Genomic DNA, 26467 nt, shown 5'->3' with positions numbered 1-26467 from the left:
AAGTAAAGCATATTTATTATTGAACTTACCTTCAACAGCTCCAATCTCGAGAATTTTCTAAATATGCCTTGTGACATATGGTGGTTGGTGATGAATATTTTGATCTCTTCGGCCCTAGTATACACCTATTTGATCCATTGATCTTGGTGCTAATTTTTTCTAGCATTAGGTTGAGGGAGTGGACAGCTCAAAGTTTCCAAAAAATGTGTTCGTAATGTTCCTCAACCATTAACCCAACACTTCTACAGTTTTTGGCATTGTTTGTTTTAACTTGCTCAACATTTCGAGGGCCCACTTCCTCAATGGCTTGGCTCACTTTTTGCATTAAAAAATGAGTTAAAATAAGTAAAAAAATTTCAACCTATTGGCTTCCTAATGCAACATTCTAAGGACGAAATACGGCTAGAGTTCGGTACGGTTGGACTCATAAGCTATGGCCGATACCGTGCCCAACTCATAGTAAACCAGCCCGGGGCCTCGAATTGGGTTTGAACCAACACGGGACTTGGGTCCAATTCTGGGTGAACCAATAACATAGAAGAGTAGTGAAAAAGCTCAAAATATGCATATATCTTTGTGACTAGAGAGTGGGCCAAAGAGTAAATCTAAGTTGAGGAGAAGAAGCTGTGCTGTACTATCGGCAAGAGATGCTATTTCATTGGCCTATTTCCATCTTTGAGAGAATTAATAGTATCCTAAAAATTAATAGTATGTAAAGGCCATTTAGGGTTGTCAGTCTTGAGGATGTGCTGAAAGGAGGCGATCAAAATTTAGGGGCTCTAGAATCCTAAAAAGCCACATGTAAGGCTTTCTATTGAAGGGTGATGTCCTCCAAAAGATAAAGAGCCAAGCACAATTGGTTTGAATAGCTGAGGAAATTAGAGAGACTATTGCCCCGAGTCTTTATAAAAGTGGTAATATCTTCGACAATCTAATAATAAATGGGTCATTTGAAGATGAGATTCTCTTCAATTTCAACCTCCTAGAGGGAGCAAAGATGGAAGATCTAGTTAGGGTGATAAATATGATGATCTTTCTTAACTGAAACACTTGCTATGGAAAGGAAGACACATAAGCATTTTTTCCAAACAGATGGCAAATAGTTCAATAGTTGGTTTCAAATTCAGAAATTATAACAATATGTATGCCAGTTTTACGTGTACATTTAGTCAAACACTTAAACATGCAAATGGAAATTACAATGGAGTAAATACACGAAATGATTGCTGACATCACAATAGCTGAAATATAATTAATTTTGTAGCTGCTCATACAAATAATAAATGCAACTGGGACATCTGCTATAACTGCCCATCTAAATAATAAATGCAATTGGAACATAATTGGTAGAATTTATTCCACACACTTATAATCAACAATAGATAAAAATTCTGAGCTTTAAATGGGGGCTGATTGTTGATTGAAAATCTTTGAAAACTTCCCAAACAATATTAAAATCTGATAAAGATCATAAGACATATCATAGACTACCCATGGTGAACTGTATGGTTCAATACATCACTTCACAAAGTGTTGTGACCACCCTCTAATGCAATGTTTACCTCCAATGAAAGGTGCGGTTCTAGTTAGAGGCACCAAATTCCTTCTTTTAATACTCATGCCCCTTTCCTTGTTTATCTTCGATAGCTATATGGAGTAAATAGTATGGCTGGTCATCGAAGCCTATAAATTATATGAATTTATTTTCAAATAACTTCACAACTTGGGTATGACCAACATTCTAGAAATAGTAAAATTTTTTCATTTATTCAGCACACATCTCCTTACCAAAAATTGATTTATATTCTGCATTACTCGGAGACGCGTCCCTAGGCTAAAATCCCCCGTCCCCGTACCGAGGACAATTCGGGGACTTGGGGACGGCCAGGGGACGTCCCCCCCGCCATCCCCAAAATTGCAAAATCTGGGGGAAACATCCCGGAAACTTGGGGATGGCTGTGATTCTCAAAGGGGACGTCCCCCCGTCCCCAATATGGTTGTGGATGTTTGTGACATCCCCTAACCATCCCAGGGACAGCTAGCTGTCCCCCTTTTCCCAACACATTTAAAAAAAACGACTCAAATGCTCAAAAAAATAAATTTTAATTTTAATACAGGTCTGTAAAACTCGATTTTCACTAATATGACGGATAAACATGTTTGAATCACTTCCAAAAGCACTTAGAAATAATTAGCAGCATCCTGGTAATAAATTTCACAAACACTTAGAACTCGGTAGTATGTAAAAAAGTGGTTGCAGGTCTATAATGTTTGGACTTTTCACTGATATGAAAGGTAAACAGGTCTGAATCATAGCCAAAAGCACTCAGAATTATATAGATAATAGCTTGGTAATGAATTTCACAAACACTCAAAACTTCGTAGTGCATAAATAAGCGGTTGTAGGTCATAATTGTAATGGAGTACTATCAAAATATCCTCCAACCGAAAAGAAACAATGAACTACATGCAAACAAGTGCTGGCATGTTGACAATGAATTTTCAATAATGAATGCATATTGAGTATTGACAATGAAATCTGAACACAAATGTGGTATGTTAAGGTACTATAATGTACAAATACCTTCTTTATACATGTTTTCATATAAATATGATGTGTATATATATATATATATATATATATATATATATGCTTTATCTCTTTTTCATATGAACATTTAAATTTCCCTGTATATTTTAAATTTTCCCTATGTTTTATATAGTCGTTTCCTTTACCGTCCCCCCGTCGTCCCCAAAATTGGCAAAAAGATTTACTGTCCCAGAAACTCGTCCTGCCGTCCCTGGCCTAGAAACTCAAGGTAACATAGTTTATATTTGCTTGCAAATGGTTTTCGATTATTCTCAAACTTGCGACTCTACCATTAATCAAAATACCAAATATGGAAATGATATTTCAGATATTTCTTTCATATCTCTACAAATCTTTTAACATTCAATACACCAATGAATCCTATATGAATCCGCTCAATGAGATAGGTGGGTTTTCATCCACAAAGCTGACTGCCATGTGGTTTCATTTCCATTTCCTCCTTTTATACCCTTTTTTGTCATTTCAAATTTTTATTTATATTATTCCTCCAAGTGACTTTTTAATTTGAACTTTATATTTTGAGTTCTCCATAAAGTCACTTTTCACTTTAATTGTTGACTACATAAAAATAAAATAATTAATTAAATAGAATTCACTCATAGTCAAACAACTTAATTTAATTAAAACTTTAACTTATCAAACTGATTTAAACTCTAATAACATAAATCGATAAGCTGTGAGCAGAGATATTAAACTAATCAACACACACATAAGAGGCAAACCCATAACACAAGATATATGAGGAAAACCCATAGTGGGAAAAACCTCGGTGAGAAATGCTACTGGAGACTACTGCTCCAATCCAGCCTCACAAGTAAATCTGATTACAATGTTTAGGGCACCAACCCAAGGAGAACCACTCCTGAAGTTTTATGGGCACCAACCCCTGTAGTTTATGGGCACCAACCCAAGGAGCACCAACCCCTAGCTTTATGAGTACCTACTCAAAGGAGCACCTACCCCTGCAATGAGCACCCACTCAGAGATATACAATGAAGATAAATTACAAATACAATTCATTCACCTTGTTACAAATGAGGTTTTGCAACACCATGCTGTTCTACTCTTATTCTCTGCTCTTTGTCTTCTTTTTATCTCTGCATTCAACTCTTTGACCTCTGCTCGATTCAATCCCCCTTCTCTACTTCTCACAATGTGTATAACTCACTGTGTTATCTGCCTCATCTCTGCACTCTCTGGTTGCTGGTCTCTGCTCTGGTCAATCTTCTTTCTTTGCCTCTTTGCCTTGACTTTGCACCCTCAGATCTCTGGTCTTTATTGTTCTTTAACTCAGTCTCTTTGCTCTGCAATTTACTTCATTGTTATACTGCAATATACTTCTCACCTTGGCTGCTATACTCTCTCCTCTCTCTTTTCTGTGCAACTTTCCTCTGCCTTGTCTCTTTTCTGCAATCACAACTCTTTTTGCCTCTGCTCTTCAACAACTCCCACACTTTTTTTGTGTGTGTCTATCTCTTCTCTCTTTCCATTGCACTCTTCTCTTTAATCACTAACCTCAACTTGTAATCTCTATTCTCCTTTTTTCCCGCTCTCTGCTTCTACTTCTTGCTGCAACTGATCTCCTCACTTTCAGATTTTTTCTGCACATAAATTTTCTGCAGTGTTATTGACAACCACGACTTCGTGTTATTGACACCTGCAGAAAACGCTTTTCTGCAGCCTCTGTTTTTGAAGAGCTTCTACACACACACTTTGCAGCTCACACACCTATGTTCTTCAGCAGCAACTCATACACCTTAATCTTTTTCCTTGGCGGTCATCACATTCTTCAAGAGTTTTCCCTCCAAGAATAAATCAAAAAATTAATCTTCTCGACATCTTAGAAATCCAATCTGCCTGTTGATTTGATCCTCTGAACACTCTATCCAGACAAACTAGCCATCAATAATAAATGATTCCTTTGGAATCCTTCTCAAATCAGATTGTATCTCTGAGCATAGATTACTATGTTTAGTAATCTTGGATTTTGCATCCCACTTGAAGATCTTTAGATCATCCACGAAAATGATTTTTGGAGAAAAATCATTTTAGCCGATCATAGTTGCATATTGATTGGATCTAATTTCTTTGTCCAACTTGTTATTGACAATACAGTGGCACATGTGGCAGCTGGAAGATTGCTTCAAGAGGCATCCAACACTTTTTTGGACCCCTTGTGCAACTTATTTCCTTGACCTTCTGTTGGAGGACATGGGCAAATTGATTGGGTGAAACCAATTATATATGTATCGCCCATGGGTTCTTCAATTGATGAGAGAGCACACCTAGAAGAAAGAACTTGTGCGATTAGGAGCTACAAGGTTTGCAACTAATTTTCTAACATTGCAAAGTATTACTAGTTTATTGACTCCCTTGAAGCAGATGTTTTTGAGTCAACCATGGATAGACTCAACTTACTCAAATAAGGTTGATGGAGAAAGGATTGTAAAAATAATTTTGATAGTGAATTTGGAACTAGAGCATTAGAGATTGTCAAGTTAACTTCATTTTAATTTAATTTTCAAAATGAATCCTTTTTGTTTTTTAAATTTTAAACTTTAAAAGTATCATGTTCATTGTAAGTTGCAATTTAAATTTTGGCCCTATTTGGGACATCATTGATCGAAGGTGGAACAATCAACTCCACCAACCCATTCATCCAGTTGGGTACTTTCTCAACCCCAAGTTCTACTACTCTGATAGCTTCACAAATGCTAATGTGGAGGTTATGGAGGGCCTATCCACATGTATTGAGAGGATGACACCTATAGTTGCAATGAGAGATCTCATCATTTAAGAGTTGCAGAATTATAAGGCAGCTAGGGGGATGCCGTTTTCTTCCAAATTAGCCATATGAAGCCTTATATCTTGCAAGTTATGAATTACAATTATTAATAGAATATTGTTTATTTACAAAAGTTTGAATATCTTATTTGCTGGTTCTTGGTGGGAAGATTGGGGTGGAAATACCTCGAATTTGAAAATATTAGCCCTTAGAATTTTGTATAAACTTTGTAGTGCTTCTAGTTGTGAGAGCAACTGGAGTTTGGTTGATGCCATTCACACAAGGAAGCGTAATATGTTGACTCAACAATGCCTTAATGATCTTGTTTTTATGCAATCTAACCTTCAGCTTCGCACAAAAAAGGTGCAAGACTAGCTAGATGAACTTATTGATTTGGATGACATTGATCTGTACAGTGATTGGATTGTACTAGATGATGAGGCCTCCTTGTTTACAAAGGATGAGATTGTTGATTTTGAGAGGCAAGCTATAGAGGATTTGCCTGTAGTAGAAGTGGGGGAGATTGGATTGGATGACATTGATATGGTAGGGGAGGAGCCACTAACACCTACCAGCATGGTGGAGCCACAAGCACAATATTCTAAGACAAGCAGGGAGCCAAAATACAGTGTGAGTACCATACCCTCTACCTTCCAATATTTCTCTAGGGCAAGAAAGACAAAGATGTAAAAACTTGTAATTTTTAAGTTGCCTAGATATGAAATTTATGATAATTTTTAAATACAATCATCATAATTTTATAATAGTTATTAGTTAGTAGCTAACTATTGTATCCAGTTCCACTATCCGGCTTTGATGATGATGCCATTTTGTAATCCATATGTATTCAATAATCAAATTTAATAGAAAGCACTTTATCATTGTTTTTAGATTCATTTGATACATTTTGTAATTGAATTCTGCAAAATAAAATGTTTTTTATAAGTGTAGTTGGCTGAGGGTGCTGAGTTTGTTTCTAAATAATTTTAGCTAGCCAAAGGTATAAAATATGTAGGAGTTTTGACTAATATGTAGGAGTTTTGACTAATCTTAACTTGCTTGTTGGGGACAAATAGACACAATCAGATAACATTGTTTAATTTACCAAATAGCCAACTAATTTCTACACATTTTATACCTTCAACCAACTAATATTATTTATAAATACTTAAATTGAGTGCGAGGACCATACCCTCTACCTCCCAATATTTTTCCAGGGCAAGGAAGACAAAGATCTAAAACCTTGTAATGTCTAAGCTGCCTAGATATGAAATTTATGATCATGATTTTTAAATACAATCATTATAAATTCATAATAGTTATTAGTTAGTAGCTAACTATTGTATCCAGTTCCACTATCCAACTTCGTATGATGATGCCATTTTGTAATCCATATGTATTCAATAATCAAATTTAATAGAAAACACTTTATCATTGTTTTTAGACTCATTTGATACATTTTGTAATTGAATTCTGCAAAAAAAAGTGTTTGGAACTCCTGGTCCTACGCCCTGATCCTCCCAATGCGCTCTAGTGCTGAGAGGTCTTTGGAACTCTTGCAAAGGCTGGTTTTGTCTGTTTTTGTCTTCTCTATCCTTTTCTACTTTCACAGCTCTTGAATTTGTCACCTGCACACCAAAGAAGGGAAATTGTGTTGTGGATAGGGGTTTGCCTTAGGTCAAACCCCAGGTTTGGAATTAACCCTAATTGAAATAGAAATATAAATTGAATTGAATTGGAAAAGCTTGCCTTTTGAGGGCAAGGCTGAAATGCTTGAATGTAGATGATTATACCTTCAATAGGTGATGCAATGCTCTTAGGATAAGTCCTTTATGTGTTGATACAATAACATGATAAATCACATAAAATCCATCATGAAATCATAATTGAAGATGCCTTGATGTATTTCTCTGCTCCTTGAATCAAATCTGCTCTTAAGGAAGAAGGAATTTACTCTTGAATAGATGATAATGTGAGCATATGATTAGATGGTGAAAATGAATTGAGAGGGATGCCTTATATAGGGATTTTCATAATTAAAATCACCTTTAGGCTGAATTAGAATTGATATATTTTTGCACGGAGCGGGATTTGGATAGGGTAAGACCGCCTTAATGATCTCCCAAAACTCGGGGAAAAAAGTTCGCGACCAAGGCCTATCAACTTTTTTATGATTCTAATGCTAAATCCAGCTCAGTGGCGCTCAGTGGCGCAAACCAAGATGTTTAGATATGTGAAATATGCTTTTAGAGTTGAAATTAGGGCAGGTTTGATTAAATCAGGATATAATAATAAAGGGCACACCTAGAATTAAGGGCCCAAATAAGAATGTAATGATGTAATAAAGTGGAATAAGACCCATAGTATTGAATTAAATATTAATTAATTACAATAAAGGTCCTAGGAAAGAGAAATACTAAAATAGGTGCTAGGAGAGTGTGAAATTGGACACACTAATAAAGGTGTACAATTTACCACACTACACATTCTAATTCAGAGCAGATTTTTGAAGCATTGAAGAGAAGAATTTTGAAATATATAGACCTTGTGTCTGATTTGGAGCAGATTTTGGATCGAAATTTGCATCACTTTGTGTAATGTCCCCAATTTGAAATAGAATTTAATGGTAAATATTAATAATAAAATTAGCATTTAAAAGAATAAAAATAAATTTAAAATGAAAATATAAAAGAATGTAATTAAAAATTTAATTAAGTTAATGAATGGACAAAAGGCATGAAATGATAAGTTGCGACTGTACCAAATATGAGGTATAAAAGGGGAGAAGAGAGCCTCATTTGAGAGGGCAGGGGTTGGGGGGACGGGGTAATTTGGGAATCAGAAATGCAGATCTGATTTAATAAGAAGTGCAGATCTGATTGTGGAAGGTTGTGTCCCTTTCAAAGCTCAGAAATAATGAGCTGCACTATTTCAAAGGGTGCTAATGGTGAAAGGGTGTGTCTCTTGCCAAAGGGCATACATGGTGAAAAGGTATGACCCCTCCCTCACATTGAGAGATATAAAGGAAAGGAGTCAAAGCATCCAGTGAGAACATCCATCGATCAAATCAAAACAGAATTGTTATTAAGATTCAGGCAAAACCAATAATGATCTCTAATATTGATATTAGTTGATTCCTATTACTATTTATATTCTGATTATATATATATATATATATCCTTAAGTAATAGTGATTATTATTAATTGATTCTTATTATTATAATATCCTGATTAATGTATTTGCATTAATAATTATGGCCATTCACGATTTGTTATGAATGGTTGCCATGGTATGAGAAATGCAATGACGGGAAAGGCAGTGACCTTTCAAAGGGGTCGCTGCCACTAAAAGTCGTATTATAGCATCTGAGCCTTCAAGTTTTGAGGAGGCTTCAAAACAACAAGTATGGAAGGATGCCATGATGGAGGAGTACCAATCCATAATCAAGAATGATGTATGGGACATAGTTCCTAGGCCCAAAAGTAAATTTGTTGTTTCTTCTAGGTGGCTATTCAAAATTGAACATGCAGCTGATGGAAGTGTTGAAAATTATAAAGCTAGATTCGTAGCTAGAGGTTTTTCTCAAAAAGAAGGTATAGACCATGAGGAGACCTTTGCTCCTGTGGGTCGGTACACTTCTATCAGAACTATTATTGCTATTGCAGTTGTTAAAGGATGGAAATTACATCAGATGGATGTAAAGACAACATTCTTGAATGGTGTAATTGAAGAAGTTTTTATTGAGCAGCCAGATGGTTTTGTGATCCATGAGAAAGAGTCACATGTATGCAAATTGAAAAAGGTCTTGTATGGCCTGAAGCAAGCTCCGCGTGCATGGTATGAAAGAATTGATTTTTATTTGTTGAGCTTGGGATTTCTCAAAAATGATGCAGATCCAAATATCTACTTCAAGGTAATTGATGATAAAGCCTTAATTTTAGTTCTATATGTTGATGATTTATTTCTTATTGGAGAGGATGGTCTCATTGCTAGATGTAAGAAAGAGTTAGCATTTGAATTCAAGATGAAAGATCTTGGTTTGATGCATTATTTTCTTGTTTAAGAAGTGTGGCAAAGATCAAATGAAGTCATATTGAGTCAAGGGAAATATGCCATTGACATTTTGCAAGTCTATGGCAACTCCCATGGAAGCAAATCTGAAAAAGTTACATGAGGTTGCAGCTAGTCCAGACCTAGTTGATCTTACTATGTATAGGCAATTGATTGGATCTTTGATGTATTTAGTCAATACAAGGCCTATGTCGTGCTCTTAACACTCTCAGCGAGTTTATGTGTGAGCCTAGACAAATTCATTTTGTTGCAGCTAAACATATATTGAGATATGTGCATGGTACAGTGGGATATGGTCTAAAATATTCTTCTTGTGAAGGTTTGAAATTGCAAGGTTTTTCTAATTCAAATTGGGAAGGATGTGACACCTGACAGGAAGAGCACTTCAAGATGTTGTTTCAGCCTAGGTTCAGCTATGATTTCTTGGTGCAGCAAAAAACAATCATGTGTTGCTCAGAGTATAGCTGAAGTGGAATATGTTGTAGCTTGTGTGGCTGCAAGAGAAGCAGTGTGGCTTCGCAAATTGCTCGCAGGATTGTTTGGGCAGCCTTTGGAACCTACAGTGATTCTTTGTGATAACCAAAGCTGTGTGAAGCTTTCGGTTAATCCTGTTTTCCATGATAGAACCAAGCATGTGGAAATAAAATATCATTACTTGAGAGATATGGTTCAAAGAAAATCAGTTGAGCTCAAGTACATTTGTACAAAAGAGTAAACATCAGACACTCTCACCAAGCCACTTCCTAGAGTGAAGTTTTGTTATTTTCGAGACAAGCTTAGTATTGTGGAGAATGATGCTCTTGTTGAGAGAGAATCTCAACTTCAATGAATCTTTCTTCATGTCGTTAATGAGTTCTTCTCTGTGAGGGAGAAGTTCGAGGTGCAATCCCTTGTAATGCATTTTTCTTTGTGACAAAGAATTTGAGGTGAAAGTCCTTGATGCTCTTTCCACTTATGGGGGTAGCCATAGTGGATGTCATGTTGAGAGACTCCATGACAACATCACGTTGAGTGACTCCGTGATGAGAGCTTGTGTTTATTTCACTCATGGGAGTAGCCATGGTGAACATCATGTTGAGAGAATTCGTGATTAATTTTGCTATTTACACATATGGGTGTAGCCATTGCGTTGTCATGTTGACAGACTCCATGACTTGAAAATCTATAAATGATATCTCCTTTGCTAAGAAGGAGTGTTAATGTTGTAGCTTCAAGAGAATAGAGAGTTATTTATTTCTACGATGGTTGTCTTTCCGTTTTGTTGTTCCTTCTTTCCTGTTCGGCGATTAGCTGGAAGTATTACTGTCTTCGTTTTGTGTATGTGGTGGCAGCGTTTATTCCATCGTGGATTTCATCCGTTGAAGTTCATTGGCTCTTTGTGTGTGTCGGTTGTGTAACTGACATCTTCTTTTGGTGTTTGGCCTATCGTCTTTCTTCTTCGTGAGCTATATTGGGTTGTGTCATGTGTTATATAGATGCCAAGGGATGTGAAGTTTAACGTGATCGATACTTTGATGTATTTGATGATTATCAGCAAAAAGCTTAGGACTTTGCTGCTGCGACCTTGCATCATCTTCAGTCTTCTCATATATTTATTATGTTCAGTTGAGATCATCTGTGTGTGAAGATTTGATCTCGTATCATCCTTTTTGACTTTATTTGTAAGTAGTATTCTGGTAGTCTTCTTCTAAATTTAAGTTTTATCAATCATTGTTAGATGATTGACTGTTAAGTGTGAGAGTTCTGTACATTCAATAAAAATACTTTTTTGGTGTGATTGGGCTTTTTACCCTTAGGTGGAGGGTTTTCCCAGGATAAATAGTTGTATATCTTGTTCTCATAAGTTTTCCTAATTACTGTTATCTGGTTTTTTAACTTTCTGGTTCTAATATTAACATTTTACTTGCCATAAAAACTCAGTGAGTTTCTATAAAAAACTCGGCTGCATTAAAAAAAGAGGCCCAAACATGTCAAAAAACGATCTATTTTTTTTTCAAGTCAGTTTCATTCTCTTCATTAGAATATATACATGAAATATAACATTTAAGTATAAGTCGTATATATTTCATGTATATATTGGCAGGATGTTAAAGAGTGGTTTTAGATCTCGAGGAGTTATAATGCAAATTTTAGGTTTTAGAAGATCTTTTAAATTTTCAGATAGACAAATTTTAGTAATCAATATGCTCCTATCAACATTCTCTCACTCTCTCAATCTCACTCACTTTATCTACCCCGAATTTTAGACCTATCTATCTACCTATCACTCTTCCTCTATCCCCCTCTCTACCACTCTCCATTTCACTCTCTCTTCTCTCCCCCAAGATCTAGACCTATCTCTCTACCCCTCTCTTTCTCACCCTCAGACCCCTGTGAGGGGTGCTACCCTCAACCTAGTTTTATTTTGCAAATGCTTGGTGGCAAAGTTGGGGTGGAAATACCCCAATTCTCAAAAAAATTGCCCTCAAAATCTTATGTTAACCTTGTAGTTAATCCAGTTGTGAGCGCAATTGGAGCTTGTTTGAGGCCATCTACACGAAGTAGAGGAGCAAGTTAACTCTAAAACGCCTCGATGACCTTGTCTTTGTGCAATATAATATTTGGTTGCACATAAGGAAGGTAGAGGAAGCACTGACTGGTCCAATTGATTTGGATGATATAGATCCTTACAATGATTGGACATCGCAAGAGCAACCTCCATTGTTTACAAAGGATGACATCAATGATTTGGAGAGGCAGGCTATGAAGGAGGGGGGTGGATTTGGTTTCACACTGGATGACATTGAGGAGGATGAGCAGGATGAGGAGGATGAGGAGTCATTGCCAGTGCCAGGTGCAACTAGAGGCAGAGCTACATCTAGGATGGAGGATGAGCCACAGCCTGAGCCAGTCATACCGAGCGAGGAGGCACGACACACCCACGACAGTCTTCTAGGACTAGACCCTCTAGTTCTACCTCTTCCCTAGTTTTAACTAGAGTCGGGAAGAGGAAGATGTAATCGTATTGATTTATTTACTTTTAGTTCTACAAAAACTATTTTCTATTTTGCTTCCAGCCATCAACATTCTTCGTGAGGATGCGATTTTGTACCCACTTTGCATTTAAATATATGTAGACTTAGCTTGTTTCTTTTGTGTTCTCATTTATTGACTCATGGGATGCATTTTTTCATTGAATTTTGCAAAAAAAATGCATTTTTAATTAAATTTAAGCATTTTTTTAAGTTCCCGAGTTTTTTGCCGAGTATTGGCTGAGTTTTTCTCGAGTTTTTTTTTCGGAGCTTGTTAAGTTTTTGGTTTTGGCGAGTAGTTCAACTATGGCAACATGTATGTGAGGATTCCGACTTAGCATTCTGATTTAGCATTGCAGTGTAGCAAGTCATTCATATTGTTGAAACTAAATTACTACATATGATCCTTGTTGGTTAACAGATTTTGTTCTCTTCAGAAATATGACAATATGACTCCTTGCCCACATAAGAGAACAAACTATCAATCAACAGTTCGATAAGTCGCAATTATCTCTGCAACTTTCTTCTGAATTTTAGAGGTACAACTCCCTCTTATGATATAATTATAGTGTTTTTTCCGGGGTATGCTTTTAACTAGAAAGCAAGAAAGGCAAAATTCTAAACATCAAAGAACAAAAAAGAGGAACAAATGACAAGGCATTTGCCTAACTGAAACTAACTTAATTCATGTCGCATAATATCATTCAAAGATAAACATTATACCACAATGACTAGTAGAGGAAGAACAAATATTTAATATCCTGAAATATGGAGACTGAACAGGAAGCATTCACATAAGAAAAATGCTATTTATCCAAAGTAGGACAAAGTCTGATCTACTAGATAAACTGTTCAGCAAAACCCAAAACACAATTCACTTCATATTTTTCTTTTAGAAAAACAACACCAAGTCCGTCTTTCCAAAATTCTTTCCCCCTTTTCCTATCTACTAATTTCCCCTTTTATATCTATCAAAACTTTTTCCGTTTCCAAGAAATGGTTTTTCTTTCCGTGACGGTTTTGAAAATGACCCTCTTGAACATGATTTTCATATAAAATAAAAATTGCCACAACTAACATAAACCATATCATAGATAATTATCAGCTCTACACCTCCTCCTTAGGTATCGGGTTCCAACCTGCTATATGTCTATCGATCATTTCCGCTTTCGTCTCCTCTTCCATAAGGACCCAGAGGATTGCTGAAAATTCATCTTCATCTTCTATGAGTTCCCTGGGCAAGGTCGGTTAGATCGAAGAGAATATCATCCTGCATGTGTTCGACATCCAATCGTATGAGGGGGCCTTTTCCTTTAAGCACCATTTTCTTCAATGTCTCAAAAATAAGTATCGGGATTCCTTCCAGCAGTTATTTCTTCCTGTAGGAGTCGTTTGTGATTTTCGGCTTGCTCAACAATCTTTCTCAATAAGGCAACTGTCTTTCTATACCCAGCAAAATCGCTGCTGTTTCCATACAAGAGCATGCAACCCTTCAATGATGTTTCCTTGCTTGTTTTCTGGCCAATTCAAGTCTAGATTATCAAATAGCAATTCGTCATGAGTTAAGACCATTTCGACAGGGGGAGCTCATGATGACATACGTTACTTTAGTCAACTTTTAAAAGGGATGCATTTATAACAACATCCGGAATTGTCACTTGTGCCGCCACCCTTGCATGCCTTTAACCGTTTGAACTCATTAATAATGATGATACTTCACAAATCTCCATTGGTTCGCCTTTTTAGAAATTGTGCATGGCAGTGGATGGTTTAGAGGCTAACAGGAAGATAGTTGAAAATCCTCGATACTCCGATATTGGCTTATGAGAGGATATCGGATATTGGGGAGGAGAAAGAAAAGAGCACTTCGCGGTCTTCTGGTTATCGCCTGATAAGCATCGGCTCCTTCGATATCGCAACATTGGGCGAAAAGAGAACTCGACACTCCTAACACAAACTTCCTATATGCTAAGGTTCGACCAATAAGGTTTTATTCAATGAGTGGGAACTAATAAGGATGGCCGATTTAAAAAGAGACGGGAAGTAGGAAATGTAAGGTTTGCTGCTTACCACCTGAAGATTGCTAACTCTTCACTTTATCGCGATATCGAGTGAAACCCGAAGTTAGGAAAGACAAACATAGTTCCGATGTGGCAAGGATTCTCCGATAGAGAAACAACGATAAGGAAGAAAAGGCCTCTCGTGGATGAGCAATTCTTGAAAAACAAGATAGGGGGTAACAATCCTAATTAAGATAGATTTCATTAATATGATATAAGGGTGGGAGGCAAATGTTATCCAAGTCTATATTAGGATAATTACATACTGTAGGACTGGTAATTAAAGAATGAATTTGGCATAGTGTGTGTATATATATATGATGTAATCTAAGGATGGATAATACCACCAAAATCTGTTTATAATCTGGAATAATACTGTATTTCAATGTAATGCTAATAATATAAGGGACAACGTAACAATTATAATGAAATAATGGCAAATAAAGGGCTAATGATGATAACAAGATATTATTAACATAAAGCATTGATGATAACCTGATATAATGGAACTTGTGATGACATATTATTAACATAAAGCATTGATGATAACCTGATATAATGGAACTTGTGATGACAATGTTAAGTATAAACAGTTATAGTAATTGTATATATGTGATGGACTGAATTGGACATAAAATATAATATCATTGGAATATCATAAACGAGATCGTTCATTTTATACAAGGGACCCCCTCTTAGGTATGCCACTTCATAGTGGATGCTTAAAACCTGTCACATGGAGCCAAGAGGGGTGTAGCATCTGCTCTTGGGCTTAAGAGAGGAGGTGGTTGTGATGAGGGGGAACAGTGATAGGACACCTCACTGGGTACGCCACTCCATGATGGATGCTTAACACCTGCCACATCGAGCCAAGAGGGATGGAGCATCTGCTCTTGGGCCTACGGCGGAGGGTCTCTTGAACACCCTATCAAGCTAGCCTACCCTAGTGCACTAAGAGTTGGATAATAAAAAATGGCAACTAACCTACAACCCGATTTTATCTAACAAGTATAACACTAATGGTAATTAATACATTAAAGAATGGTATCACTCAATCTAATTCAGTAGTATATGTTTCAGTTTATAAGTATTACTTCATGTGTGTTCTCTAATTTTGTGTTGCAGGAAAACAGTATACAGAGGTACTCCCATAAACTTAATTGCCTATTTTAGATTTGGACAAATTTAGGTTAATTTAAATATAACCAATTAGGGGACATTACACTTTGGAGCAGATCTTATTGCAGAGTTGGAGCAGTGGTATAGAGCAAATTTGGAGCTGATTTTTAAGAGATGTTTTGAGCAGATCTAAATGAAACCTTTAATGCAGATTTGTGAGCAGTTTTGAAGAGGGTTTTGAGAAGATCATGAGGCTTACAAAGACAAATTATAGCAGATTTGTGAAGCATATTAATTTAGAAATACTTAAGAAGACAAACATAATTTGGAGGTTGGTGCCTCCAAATTAAGGAGAAAGGGTGGTTTGGGCCTCTCATTAAAGAAGGTGGGGGGGGGATTTGTGTCTCTTGTGGGTTGGAGCGTACGAAATTTGTAAGAAGATTTTTACAAGCAATATTTTGTTGTGGTTTTCTCCCGCGTGTGGATTTTTGCATTGCATAATTATTGCATCATATGTTATTAATATTGTGCAATTGACATGCTTATAGTATTAATTGTGAAAAAGTATAAAAAGACATTGTTTTTAGTAAAATGAGACTAAACTCATGGATTTGGGATATTCCTAGTACCATTAGGAGTAGGAGTAAGTGGAAGGAGGATCGCTCAATCACAAAGTGGCAGTTACAAGACTTTGGTCATAGGCATAAGCCCGCAATTTTTTTTGTTACAGTTGTTTTTTCAAGAGACAATTCTTAACCAGCTCCTACATCTTTAATAGTGATCTGAAGGAGGTGTGCATTAACTCTTGTGATGCTACCCCCCATTAACGACCCAATTTTTTGCATGTAATTCAGTAGAATTTTTTTAAGGTCAACTTCTTATAAAAGGGACCTTTGGCAAAATTCACTAATAATTTGAAAGGTAAACTAGAATGTGCACTACCAATAGGACACTCCTCCCCACCCCCTCCCCCAAGTCTATACTCACAGTCTTTGATTGAATCCCCTATAGGCCCTTTGTGACCCCCATTCTCCCTCATGTTGTGAGAAGTACTCATAGTGACATTGCAAGAAATGAAATTTATGGTTTTGATTAAGGTAAATGCTTTTGATCAAAGCTATTAACCAAAAAATATAGAAAGGGCCCTTCCAAATACAAAGCAGCGAAGAAGGCAAACAAAACGAGTCTCACAAGAAGAGAGACCAAAACCAGCAAAACAAAATTAAAGGAGACCAGCATATGCTTTTGACTGGAGCAAGGAACCGGAAATGGGTGTAAAGAGGAACCCAACACCTACAACAAAAGCCAAAAAGACATTCAAGGTAGTTTGAATCCAAAGCTCACCAAAGGACTCAAAATAGGAGCAAGACTAAAAAGGAATGTCTTGTTGGATTTTGAATGTCATGTCCCCTCCTGTATCATTTTTTATATATATATATATTAATTAATATAATAATTATCAAAATATGATTATTTGAAATTTATTTATTTATTGAATATTATTATTTAATTAATATTTTTGAAATATTTAAATAAAATAAAATAATATTATATTCGACATATTACATATTAATAAAATAGTGATATTTAATGTTTGATCAATAACAGTGTGTAACTGTAATTGACCAATAATAAATTAATAAGTAAACATTCATTATCATAACAAAGCAATTAGAAAACAAATATAATAATAAATAAATTCAGAAAACAAATATTCAATAAAAACAATATATAATATTATAGGACTCATCCTGATCAATAAATAAAGTTAATTTTTAAATCAAATATAAGTAACTGCTGGTGTCAGAGATTGTCCCCTCAACAATAGACAGTGACATTCAGCAATGTAATCACAACTAATCAACGGGCAAGGGGATCTATTTGTTACGAGTGGAGGTGCAGTGATTCACTAAGGTTTTGTTTAATTGTAAATAAACAATAAGGGTGTGATTAAGGATGGAGGAGACGTTTTCATTTAAAGAGACACCATCCTCTAAAGAGACGTTTCTCGTTATTAGGACTATGAAGATATAAAATGGAATGGGACGTTTGTGGGGAAGACAGATAGGAATGGATGTTTTCTTTTTATTCAAGTCTGAGTGCTCAGGTAGAATAACAGAAATCTGAATCAGCATTCTACCGATCCCTTAAGGATCACAGTTAGTTCAGAATTCACCATGTAAGCAAGAGGATTTATATATCAGGAACAGCAATAGTCAACACCCTATCAAACTATTACTGAAGGCAGAAATTAGTTTCACAAGGATCTGAAGCAGTGATCAACATACTACTTCAGATTAATTGGCTTATATCGTCATCAAGGATCATAACAGAGTATTGTTTGACAGTATACTGCATGTATATTTCATGAAGATATCAAAGATAGCAGTTGATCAATACATCGATATTGATATAATCCTTTAATTTTGTATAATATAAGATTCATATAGAAAAAAGGAGACAAGGAGTTAATGCATTATATAGAAGATTAATTCTGAAGTGTATATGAAAGATTATAAGGACGAGATGGTGATATCTTGGTATTAGACTAGTGACCAGAATTATAGCAGTTTCAAAGGTGTAGTAGGGAAATATGTGAAGAATAAACATTAAAGAAAGGTATGCAAAACGAATATACAAAGAATGAAATATATAAGTAGATGCTGTATGAAAAGTAATGCTATATCAGATCTACTTATAAAACCAGAAGTTCATACAGATATTAAGGAGGATATTAATGTAGAAGATATGTAAATATAAGGAAAATTTTGCAGATATAGAAGGGAAAATCTATATCAGAAAAGATTTTTGCAGATATGAAACGTAATATCAAAATATATGAAGAGTTAATATTGTGGAGGGAAGAATATATGATACGTTGCTATAGAGCAGAAATTGGAGGAAGACATGGCCACATTTATGATCAGATTTTGGGGAGAGATATTACTATATTTATGATCAGCACAAGTCAGAGGAGACTATCGAGATAAGTTCTATCCTTGAACTATTTCTAGAATTTTAAGATAAATGTTTTAATGAAGGTATTCAGTTTTGAAAAAAATATATCATTAATATATATTATAAACTCTTGTCTTAAGTTAAAATTTCGTTTCAGGACTAAAATTAATGTAAATCCCAAATGGGGACATTAATTTGAAGAGAAAATGCGGCTGGATAACTCGTAAGCACAGCATCAAGTTTTCTTTTCACCATCAAGAAATGAAAAATATGGTTGCCATACAATGTTATGTCATTAAATAACAAATTATGCATTGGCTCGAGACAAGGATTTTCTTTTTGTTTTTCTTACTTCAAATTGCACAAATCATAGAAATAGAGGATACACGTAAATATATATCCTTGTTCTTCAACCTTCATCAAATAAGGATTTCTCTTTTGTTTTTCTTTAGGTCAAATGAAGCATATAAGTAGAAGATACATAGAACAAAATTCTAATTTGACATAAATTTTAGTTTTTAAATTTCTCATCAAATGTTTATGCAAATTTACAAAAGAAACATTTAGAAATAATTATAAAAAAAATAAAAAAAAATTGATCATTTTCATTTGTAAAACTAAAATAATAAATTGAACTTGAAATTTGTAACAATGTAAATAACAAATCCCTAGGGCCCATATTAATTACTAATTTTGTCAACTAAAATTGGCAATTAGATACTAAATTAAGTGATGAAAAAAATGTAATAAAATAAAAAGTAGTCAAGAAGGAATCCTACCCTAAGGTTTCAATAATGCTTTGAATCCTTTGGTTCAATGGTAGATTGATGTCACTCTTCCCTCTTGTTCTTCCTCTCACTATGCCTAAGTCTTTCTCTCTCTTGCAGCTTGTTGCAACTTTCATTTATAAGTTTCTTTAATTAGTGTTTAGGGTTTGAGTGGGGCCCATAGACCACTAGGGTTAGAGTTTTCGGCACACAATTTAAAAACACTTTTTGATTTAAATAAAAAGAACTTTTCTTTCATCTTGCTACAATGGACACCTAGAAATCCCCAAGATCATTGAGAGACTCTTAGGAGTCCCCTAGACATCTGGAAGAGGTACCAAAGTCCCCAAACCTTCACCAATTCAGAGGGACATCCCAAAAACGTCCTTGGGTTTTGAGTAAATTTTATTGAATTATGGGGTGATAATGTTGCCTTTTAGTTTTTAAAACTTACCAAAGTGAAACATATTTGTAAACTTTATTTTATTGTTTCACTTAAGTTGAACATCTCCAATTTTGAGAATGTTCCAATTATGTCTTACGACTATATGGTAGTTATAGATGAAAATTTGGATATCTTTGACCTCGACACACTTTTTTGGTCCAATCAATTTTGATGTTAATTTTTTGTAGCATCAGGTTGAGGGAGTGGATAGCACAAGGTGTCCAAAAGACGTGTAATGCTCCTCAACTAATAAACTAGTTGCTCTATAATTTTTAGCTTTTTTGTTACAACTTCAGCACTGTTTCCTTGATGGCTATTCTATGAACATTAGACTATCCTTCACCTCCTGATCACAATCCACTACCTTCAAAAATATTGCCTCCTAGGGTTCATTCAATACACTATCCATGAGAAACAATGGACACCCCTATCTTGACCCATGTATCCCTTATGGGATTCAATGAAATTATGAATCATCTACGAATTTTACCTCCCTGGAGCATCATTAATTGCTTTAAGCAATTGTTGCAAATATGGTGAATGAACAATATTGAAAACCAATCCATTTGCATAGAGACATCTTGAAATGTGTTGATTGGCAATCTCTTGAAAGTTGTGAAATGTCATTTCCAAGAGTCCTTCTGATCTCTTATATGTAAAGGGCATAAGTTGTTCTTTATGTGTGGCGAAAAATGGATGCACTCCATAGGTTGAAGATTAGATGGTAGTGGAGGGGGCTTCGTTGCTCAAGAACCTTTCTTTGACAAAGGATGATTTAATTTATAGCCTACTGTTTGATCAACTTTTTACTGCTCATTAATAAATGCTATCACTTGCTCTTATGGAATGGAACCATTATTTTTTCATGAGCAAGCTTTGATGTCCAGTGTAAGGTTGTGGCACAAATGGGCTTTTACCTCATTGTATGAGCTCGAATTTTTGATACCACATTCATTGCATATCTAAATATATCCCCCACAATTTAGAATTTGCTGTACAACATCAACATATTTAGAAAGGGGAGAATTTGATTTTGTTTTGAAACCTGGTCGGCACATGGAGCTAGAACTAGCTGCAGTTGTAGTGACTATGGCAACAAAATCAATAAACAACTCATTCAAAACATTACATGTCTATTCCTGATTGTATAAAAATCTATATAAATTTTTTCCTGATTGTATAAAAATCTACATAACTGATGCTTTTACAATAAAGATGCTTTTATACATAACTAAAAATTTTAGATGCTTTTATAATTTTTATACATATGAATCCATAACTTACTTAGATTTAAAAATGTCTACATGTATAGATTTAATTACAATTTTTAATTACAACAAGAATCCTGTATGTATGCTTGTAATTAAATCTAATCAAAATTAAAAAAGTGAATCTAATAAAAATTATTTCTATAAATAGATGTTTGTATATATAATTTTTATACAATCTAATAAAAATTGGTTTAATCTATATATGCTTGTATAGATGCCTGTTATAAAAGTAAATCTAAACGACATTTTGACATCCATCACCATCTAGATATTATTTATGTTTGGTATGTTTTTTGCAATGTAAGCAGTGATATGAATATAAACAACGAAAATCTAATTTCTTCAATTCATGTGTTGAAGTGTCTATTTTATTTGCCTACAATAGCTCTATGCTATGGGAATGCCCTAAAATATTTAAAAAAAGTAGTTTTTGATTGTTTTTCTGCAATTTTTTTACGTTTTTTTAAAAAATCCTATACTTTTTTTTGCCGATTAATTCCCCAAACGATTAATGTTTCTTTGGTATATACTATATACAACTTGTAAAAAAAAATTAAGCATATGCCGTAGGTTTGTGGAAAAAGGACAACTTTAAAAAAGAATTTTAAAAGAAAACAAAATTCAATTTGAGAAAAAAGATGTAGAAGAAAAAACAAAATACCAAAAATCTGAAAAAAGCTTACTCCTTGCAAAATATTCCTTTACAATCTCTTGGCAGTGGATGCGCTTTGCACATACATAGAAATAGCAAACCAACCACTTTGGAACCTTCACCAACCAGCCTTCAACTCTATTCGTGCAATAGCAAGCAAGAGTGGAAGTTCAGCAAAAATGTCAAAATGTCTTGGAATCTATGTTTAGGATTAGAGATCATTTTTAGCCATATAGTCAAAGTCAATTGCCAAAATAGAAAAAAAGAAGCTAGGATTGACTAGACGATAAATTTGAGACATGTTTGTCCAAGTTTGCCCCATTGAACCCATGGTGCTTTTCCAAAACCTTGGCTGGACTCCCTTGTTAATTGAACTTGGATCTGTATCTGGGCTGTATTGGACCCAAACTAGCAGGTACAGGGAGCCAAACTGATATCTAAGCTGTTAGTTCTTAAGCAACATTCATTCTCCTACAAGGGTGAGGGTCTTCTAATAGTTTTTGTATCATGATATTAAAGTTCAGTAGATCTTCCTTGTAGAGAGTCTCATTGGAAATAACAAACTCAAAATTGGAATTGACAGCTGGATGACCTTTTAAGAAGGCCATGGCCTTCTTAAAGAGAGCAAGCACAAAATCCATTCAGCCTAGAGTTAGTGGGGGCAAACAGATTTGTAATGGATGGATGATTGAGGTTTGGTAGGTGAGGGTGCATTTATGGGGAAGGGCAAGTGATTTTATTTTTGTTTTTTTGTGTAACTTTAACATGTGGTGCTATGTTTGGTTTAACGAAAGGTCAACTGGTCACTGAACAATAAGTTGGACTGTGCATTGTGATGACAATATGGTTGTTTTCATGGGCTTAGCTTGATTGTTTTGGGGAAATTGTATAATGTAGTGCTATGGTTACTTTTATGAAAGATGGTGGCTGAGTAGTCTGAGTAGTAAGTTGGACTGCACATTATGATGACAATGCTGTCTTTGTTCTCAAGGGATTACTCCATAGATCCAATGCTGTAATGGATAGGGCCAAGTGCAACCAGGGTTTGCAGTCTTCATAAGGTGAAGGTTTTTTTAATTTTTCCTAAAAACTACGCTGAAAATATTATGCATTAACTAATGCACATAGCTATCCATTTTCAGAAGTACTGTTGATAATTGGCCATCAATTGTGATGAACAAACAAAAGGTTGAGAATAGATTTCTAGATGTAATTAAAGCAATAAATGTTTCACTTTCCATGGATACAACCACTAAATAGTTCTATGGTCAAGAAAGTTGTATACCACATACTGCATAAGTGCAACTAATGAGCCGTTTAATTGTAACTTCTAATGGAGTATTTTAGATGGACTTTTTATTAGCATTTTCTTGATTTTCAATTTTTTTCTATATCAAATAATCATAGTGTTGCAGTTGCATGGAAGTTGGAGGAGGAATACACAGTAAACCTTAACACAAGACCTTAAATATTGAGAAGTGGTATTTAATATATGTTTCTGTTCTTCCTATGGTATAGTTGAATAGAAGTGTTTGAAGTACTCAAAGACTAGAGCTTATGTCGACATGCACACAATAAATTGATTATCTGATTTCCGCATGCAATGTTTTAATGCTGATTGAATGCAAAATGTCCACATGTTAGTGCTGATATTTAAGAAGGTTAACTGTTAATTGCTAATGCCCCAGTCTACGGTGATCTGCTGTCTTGATTCATCATTCCACAGTGACCAAAATGCAAGCCATTGACTTAGTCCACCTAACAAATTATCTAATTTTTACTTCTGATATCAGTTGTGCAAAATGTATGGGCATAAATTTTTTTATTTAATTGTTTATGTTCAAGTATTTTAATTTCTGTGGTTTGCATGTGTGTACTTTTCCGCAATTCCCTTTGAATAGCTATCAGCATTGCATTTATGACTGGTACTTGCTTTGTCTCTCCAAGGACATTTTACTATATAGTATTATGGCTAATTAATCTTTAGAATAAGTTGAAAGAGGTTCGCATAATTAGATATGGTTGTTTTTCTTTTTGGCAGTCTGCAGTGATCCAACTGCCAAACCAGACACTGTTACTTTCTAGCTCTGATAGACCAGGCCGAATGATTGGCATGCTTTTTCCTGGGGTGAGTTATATATTCCTTAGATATGTGGTTGACCATAATTTTAACTTTTTGGAATTTAATTAATACTTTTTGTACTTTTGTCTTTAGGACACTGTTGTTTTCAGGCCACAACTACCAAATCAGTCACATCTGCAACAGCAGCCCCATCTACAACAGCAGCTACAGCAGCAACAGCAGCAGCTCCAGCAACAGCAGCTCCAGCAACAGCAGCAGCCACATCTACAACAGCAGCTCCAGCAACAACAGCAGCAGCCACATCTACAACAGCAGCAACAACAACAGCAGCTCCAGCAACTCCAGCAGCAGCAGCAGCAGCAGCAGCAGCAGCAACAACAACAGCAGCTCCAGCAACTCCAGCAGCAGCAACAGTTGCAGCAGCAGCAGCCACAAGGAATGCCCTCAGCAATTGGGCAAGCATTTGCCCAAAGTCAGCTTCCCAATCAAACCAGGCCACAATTCATATCACAAGGCCAGTTCCAAGGTCATGGTCCTGCAAGTATGCCAGGATCTGGTTACTTAACTTAAGCAGAGTTTTTATGTGGATTGATTTGTATGTAGTGTAAAACACACCATGTAACAGTCTTGTAGATTAGTAAAACTGCAATGTACTGAGATTTAGTATTATCTATGGATATTAGTAATGGAATGTCTAGTTTCACAGGGACTTTTACCCCGCCCTTTGGGGCCATCCTGAACATTCTGGATGTTTTGGGGATGTCAAGTACTGAGATTTAGTATTATCTATGGAAATTATGTTTTTGGGTGGATATAACATCCTTGATACATCGATGGACCTCCCCCATCTGCTAGGGACATACTGGGAGCTTCTTAACATCCTGAATGCCAATTGTTGTTTTTGCCAAAACAGAAAATATTTAGTAAAATTGTTAAAAACAAAAAAAAATTTGTAATATTTCGTGATTTATCTTCATGATCACTGTAATGTGATGATTGCACATTCATATGTATAACATAATATTCATATTTCAGTGTTTCACTCAAATTTAGATTTCAATTTTAAATGTTCAAATTTGATGTTGCGATCCTCGCCTCCTTCACCTGTCCGTGTTAGTAAACTTTTAGTTCCCTTATTGCAGTATGGAAGGTTGCAATATGAAAGGCAGTGAATTGATCTGTAATTTGGCCACGTTTAATACAGAAGCTCTCTTTAAACCATTAGACAACCTGTGGGATAATAAAATGCTTGTATTTGTCCAATAATACTCTGAATTTTATTTCTGCATATTTTTTATTATTACTTGTGATTTTGTGTATGAATGCACCATCTGGTAATGGAAATTTCTTGGCTAGTCTCTTTGATTGAACATATCAGATTAGTGATATAATTAGGTCATTGTCCTTTTGTATAGTGTGGGTGAGTTCTACTTTATGCTGGGACTAACTCATTTGTGATGTCTCTAGGCTAGTCTCTACAATTGTACATATGAGAGTAGTGATATGGTTAGGTCATCATTTTCTCTATAATTTATTTGGTTTACCCTTTGGTATGGTGTGGGTTTATCTTTATTCTACATTACTCGGGGACGCATCCCCGGGCTAAATTCCCCTATCCCCATACCAGGGATGTTTTGTGGATGGTCAAGGGACGTCCTCCCGCCGTCCCCAAAATTGCAAATCTGTGGGAAACATCCCCTAACTGTCCTGTGGACAGCCAGCTGTCCCCTTTTTCCCAACACATTAAAAAAAAAGACAAAAATGCTCAAAAAAAACATTTTTTAATTTTATTATAAGTCTGTAAAACTGGATTTTCACTAATATGATGGGTAAGCATGTCTGAATCACTTCCAAAAGCACTTAGAAATAATGAGCAGCAGCCTGGTAATAAATTTCACAAACACTTAGAACTCGGTAGTGTGTAAAAAAGTGGTTGCAGGTCTGCAATATTGGACTTTTCACTAATATGAAAGGCAAACAGGTCTGAATGATAGCCAAAATCACTCAGAATATGAATAACAGCTTGGTACTGAATTTAACAAACACCCAAAACTTTGTAGTGCATAAAGAAGCAGTTGTAGGTCATAATAGTAATGGAAGACTATCAAAATATCCTCCAACCAGAAAGAAACAATGAACTACATGCAAACAAGTGCTGGTATATTGACAATGAATTTTGAATTATGAATGCATATTTGATTATTGACAATGAATTCTGAATTATGAATGTATATTGAGTATTGACAATGAATTCTGAACACAAATGTGTTATGTTAAGGTTATATAATATATATATACCTGCTTTATCCATGTTTTCATATGAATATAATGTATATATACATTGCTTTATCTATTTTTCATATGAACATTTAAAATTTCTCTATATATTTTATATTTTCCCTATATTTTATATAGCTGTCCTCCCGCCATCCCCAAAATTGGCAAAAAATTTGCCATCCCGGAAACTCATCCCGCCATCCCCTGCCGTCCCCGTCCTGGAAACTTGGGGTAACATAGTCTTTTTTCATTATGACATGGTTGATAATTCATTTATATTTTAATATTGCATTGGATAGTTTTAGTTTCCTAATGATTTTAGTCTTCTTAATATTTTTGTTTGCTTGACTCATGAA

The 26467-nt window shown here is 35.3% G+C and overlaps 1 protein-coding gene across 4 annotated transcripts in view; it reads left to right on the top strand.

Annotated features, from left to right (window-relative positions):
* Positions 1-24792, top strand: part of LOC131078973 (mediator of RNA polymerase II transcription subunit 25) — an 89684-nt gene extending 64892 nt beyond the window's left edge. For all 4 annotated transcript variants that reach the window (XM_058016833.2, XM_058016835.2, XM_058016832.2 and 1 more), the window contains 2 exons: positions 23793-23879; positions 23967-24792. In XM_058016833.2, coding sequence (XP_057872816.2) covers positions 23793-23879; positions 23967-24404 — 525 coding nt within the window. In that variant the 3' untranslated portion in view covers positions 24405-24792. The remainder of the gene's footprint in view (positions 1-23792; positions 23880-23966) is intronic.
* The last annotated feature ends 1675 nt before the right edge of the window (positions 24793-26467 follow it).

The sequence above is a fragment of the Cryptomeria japonica genome, chromosome 8 (assembly GCF_030272615.1).
Source record: "Cryptomeria japonica chromosome 8, Sugi_1.0, whole genome shotgun sequence".
Classification (NCBI taxonomy): Eukaryota; Viridiplantae; Streptophyta; class Pinopsida; order Cupressales; family Cupressaceae; genus Cryptomeria; species Cryptomeria japonica.
The sequence above is the reverse complement of the archived record's forward strand: the minus strand, read 5'-3'. Positions and strand labels throughout refer to the sequence as shown.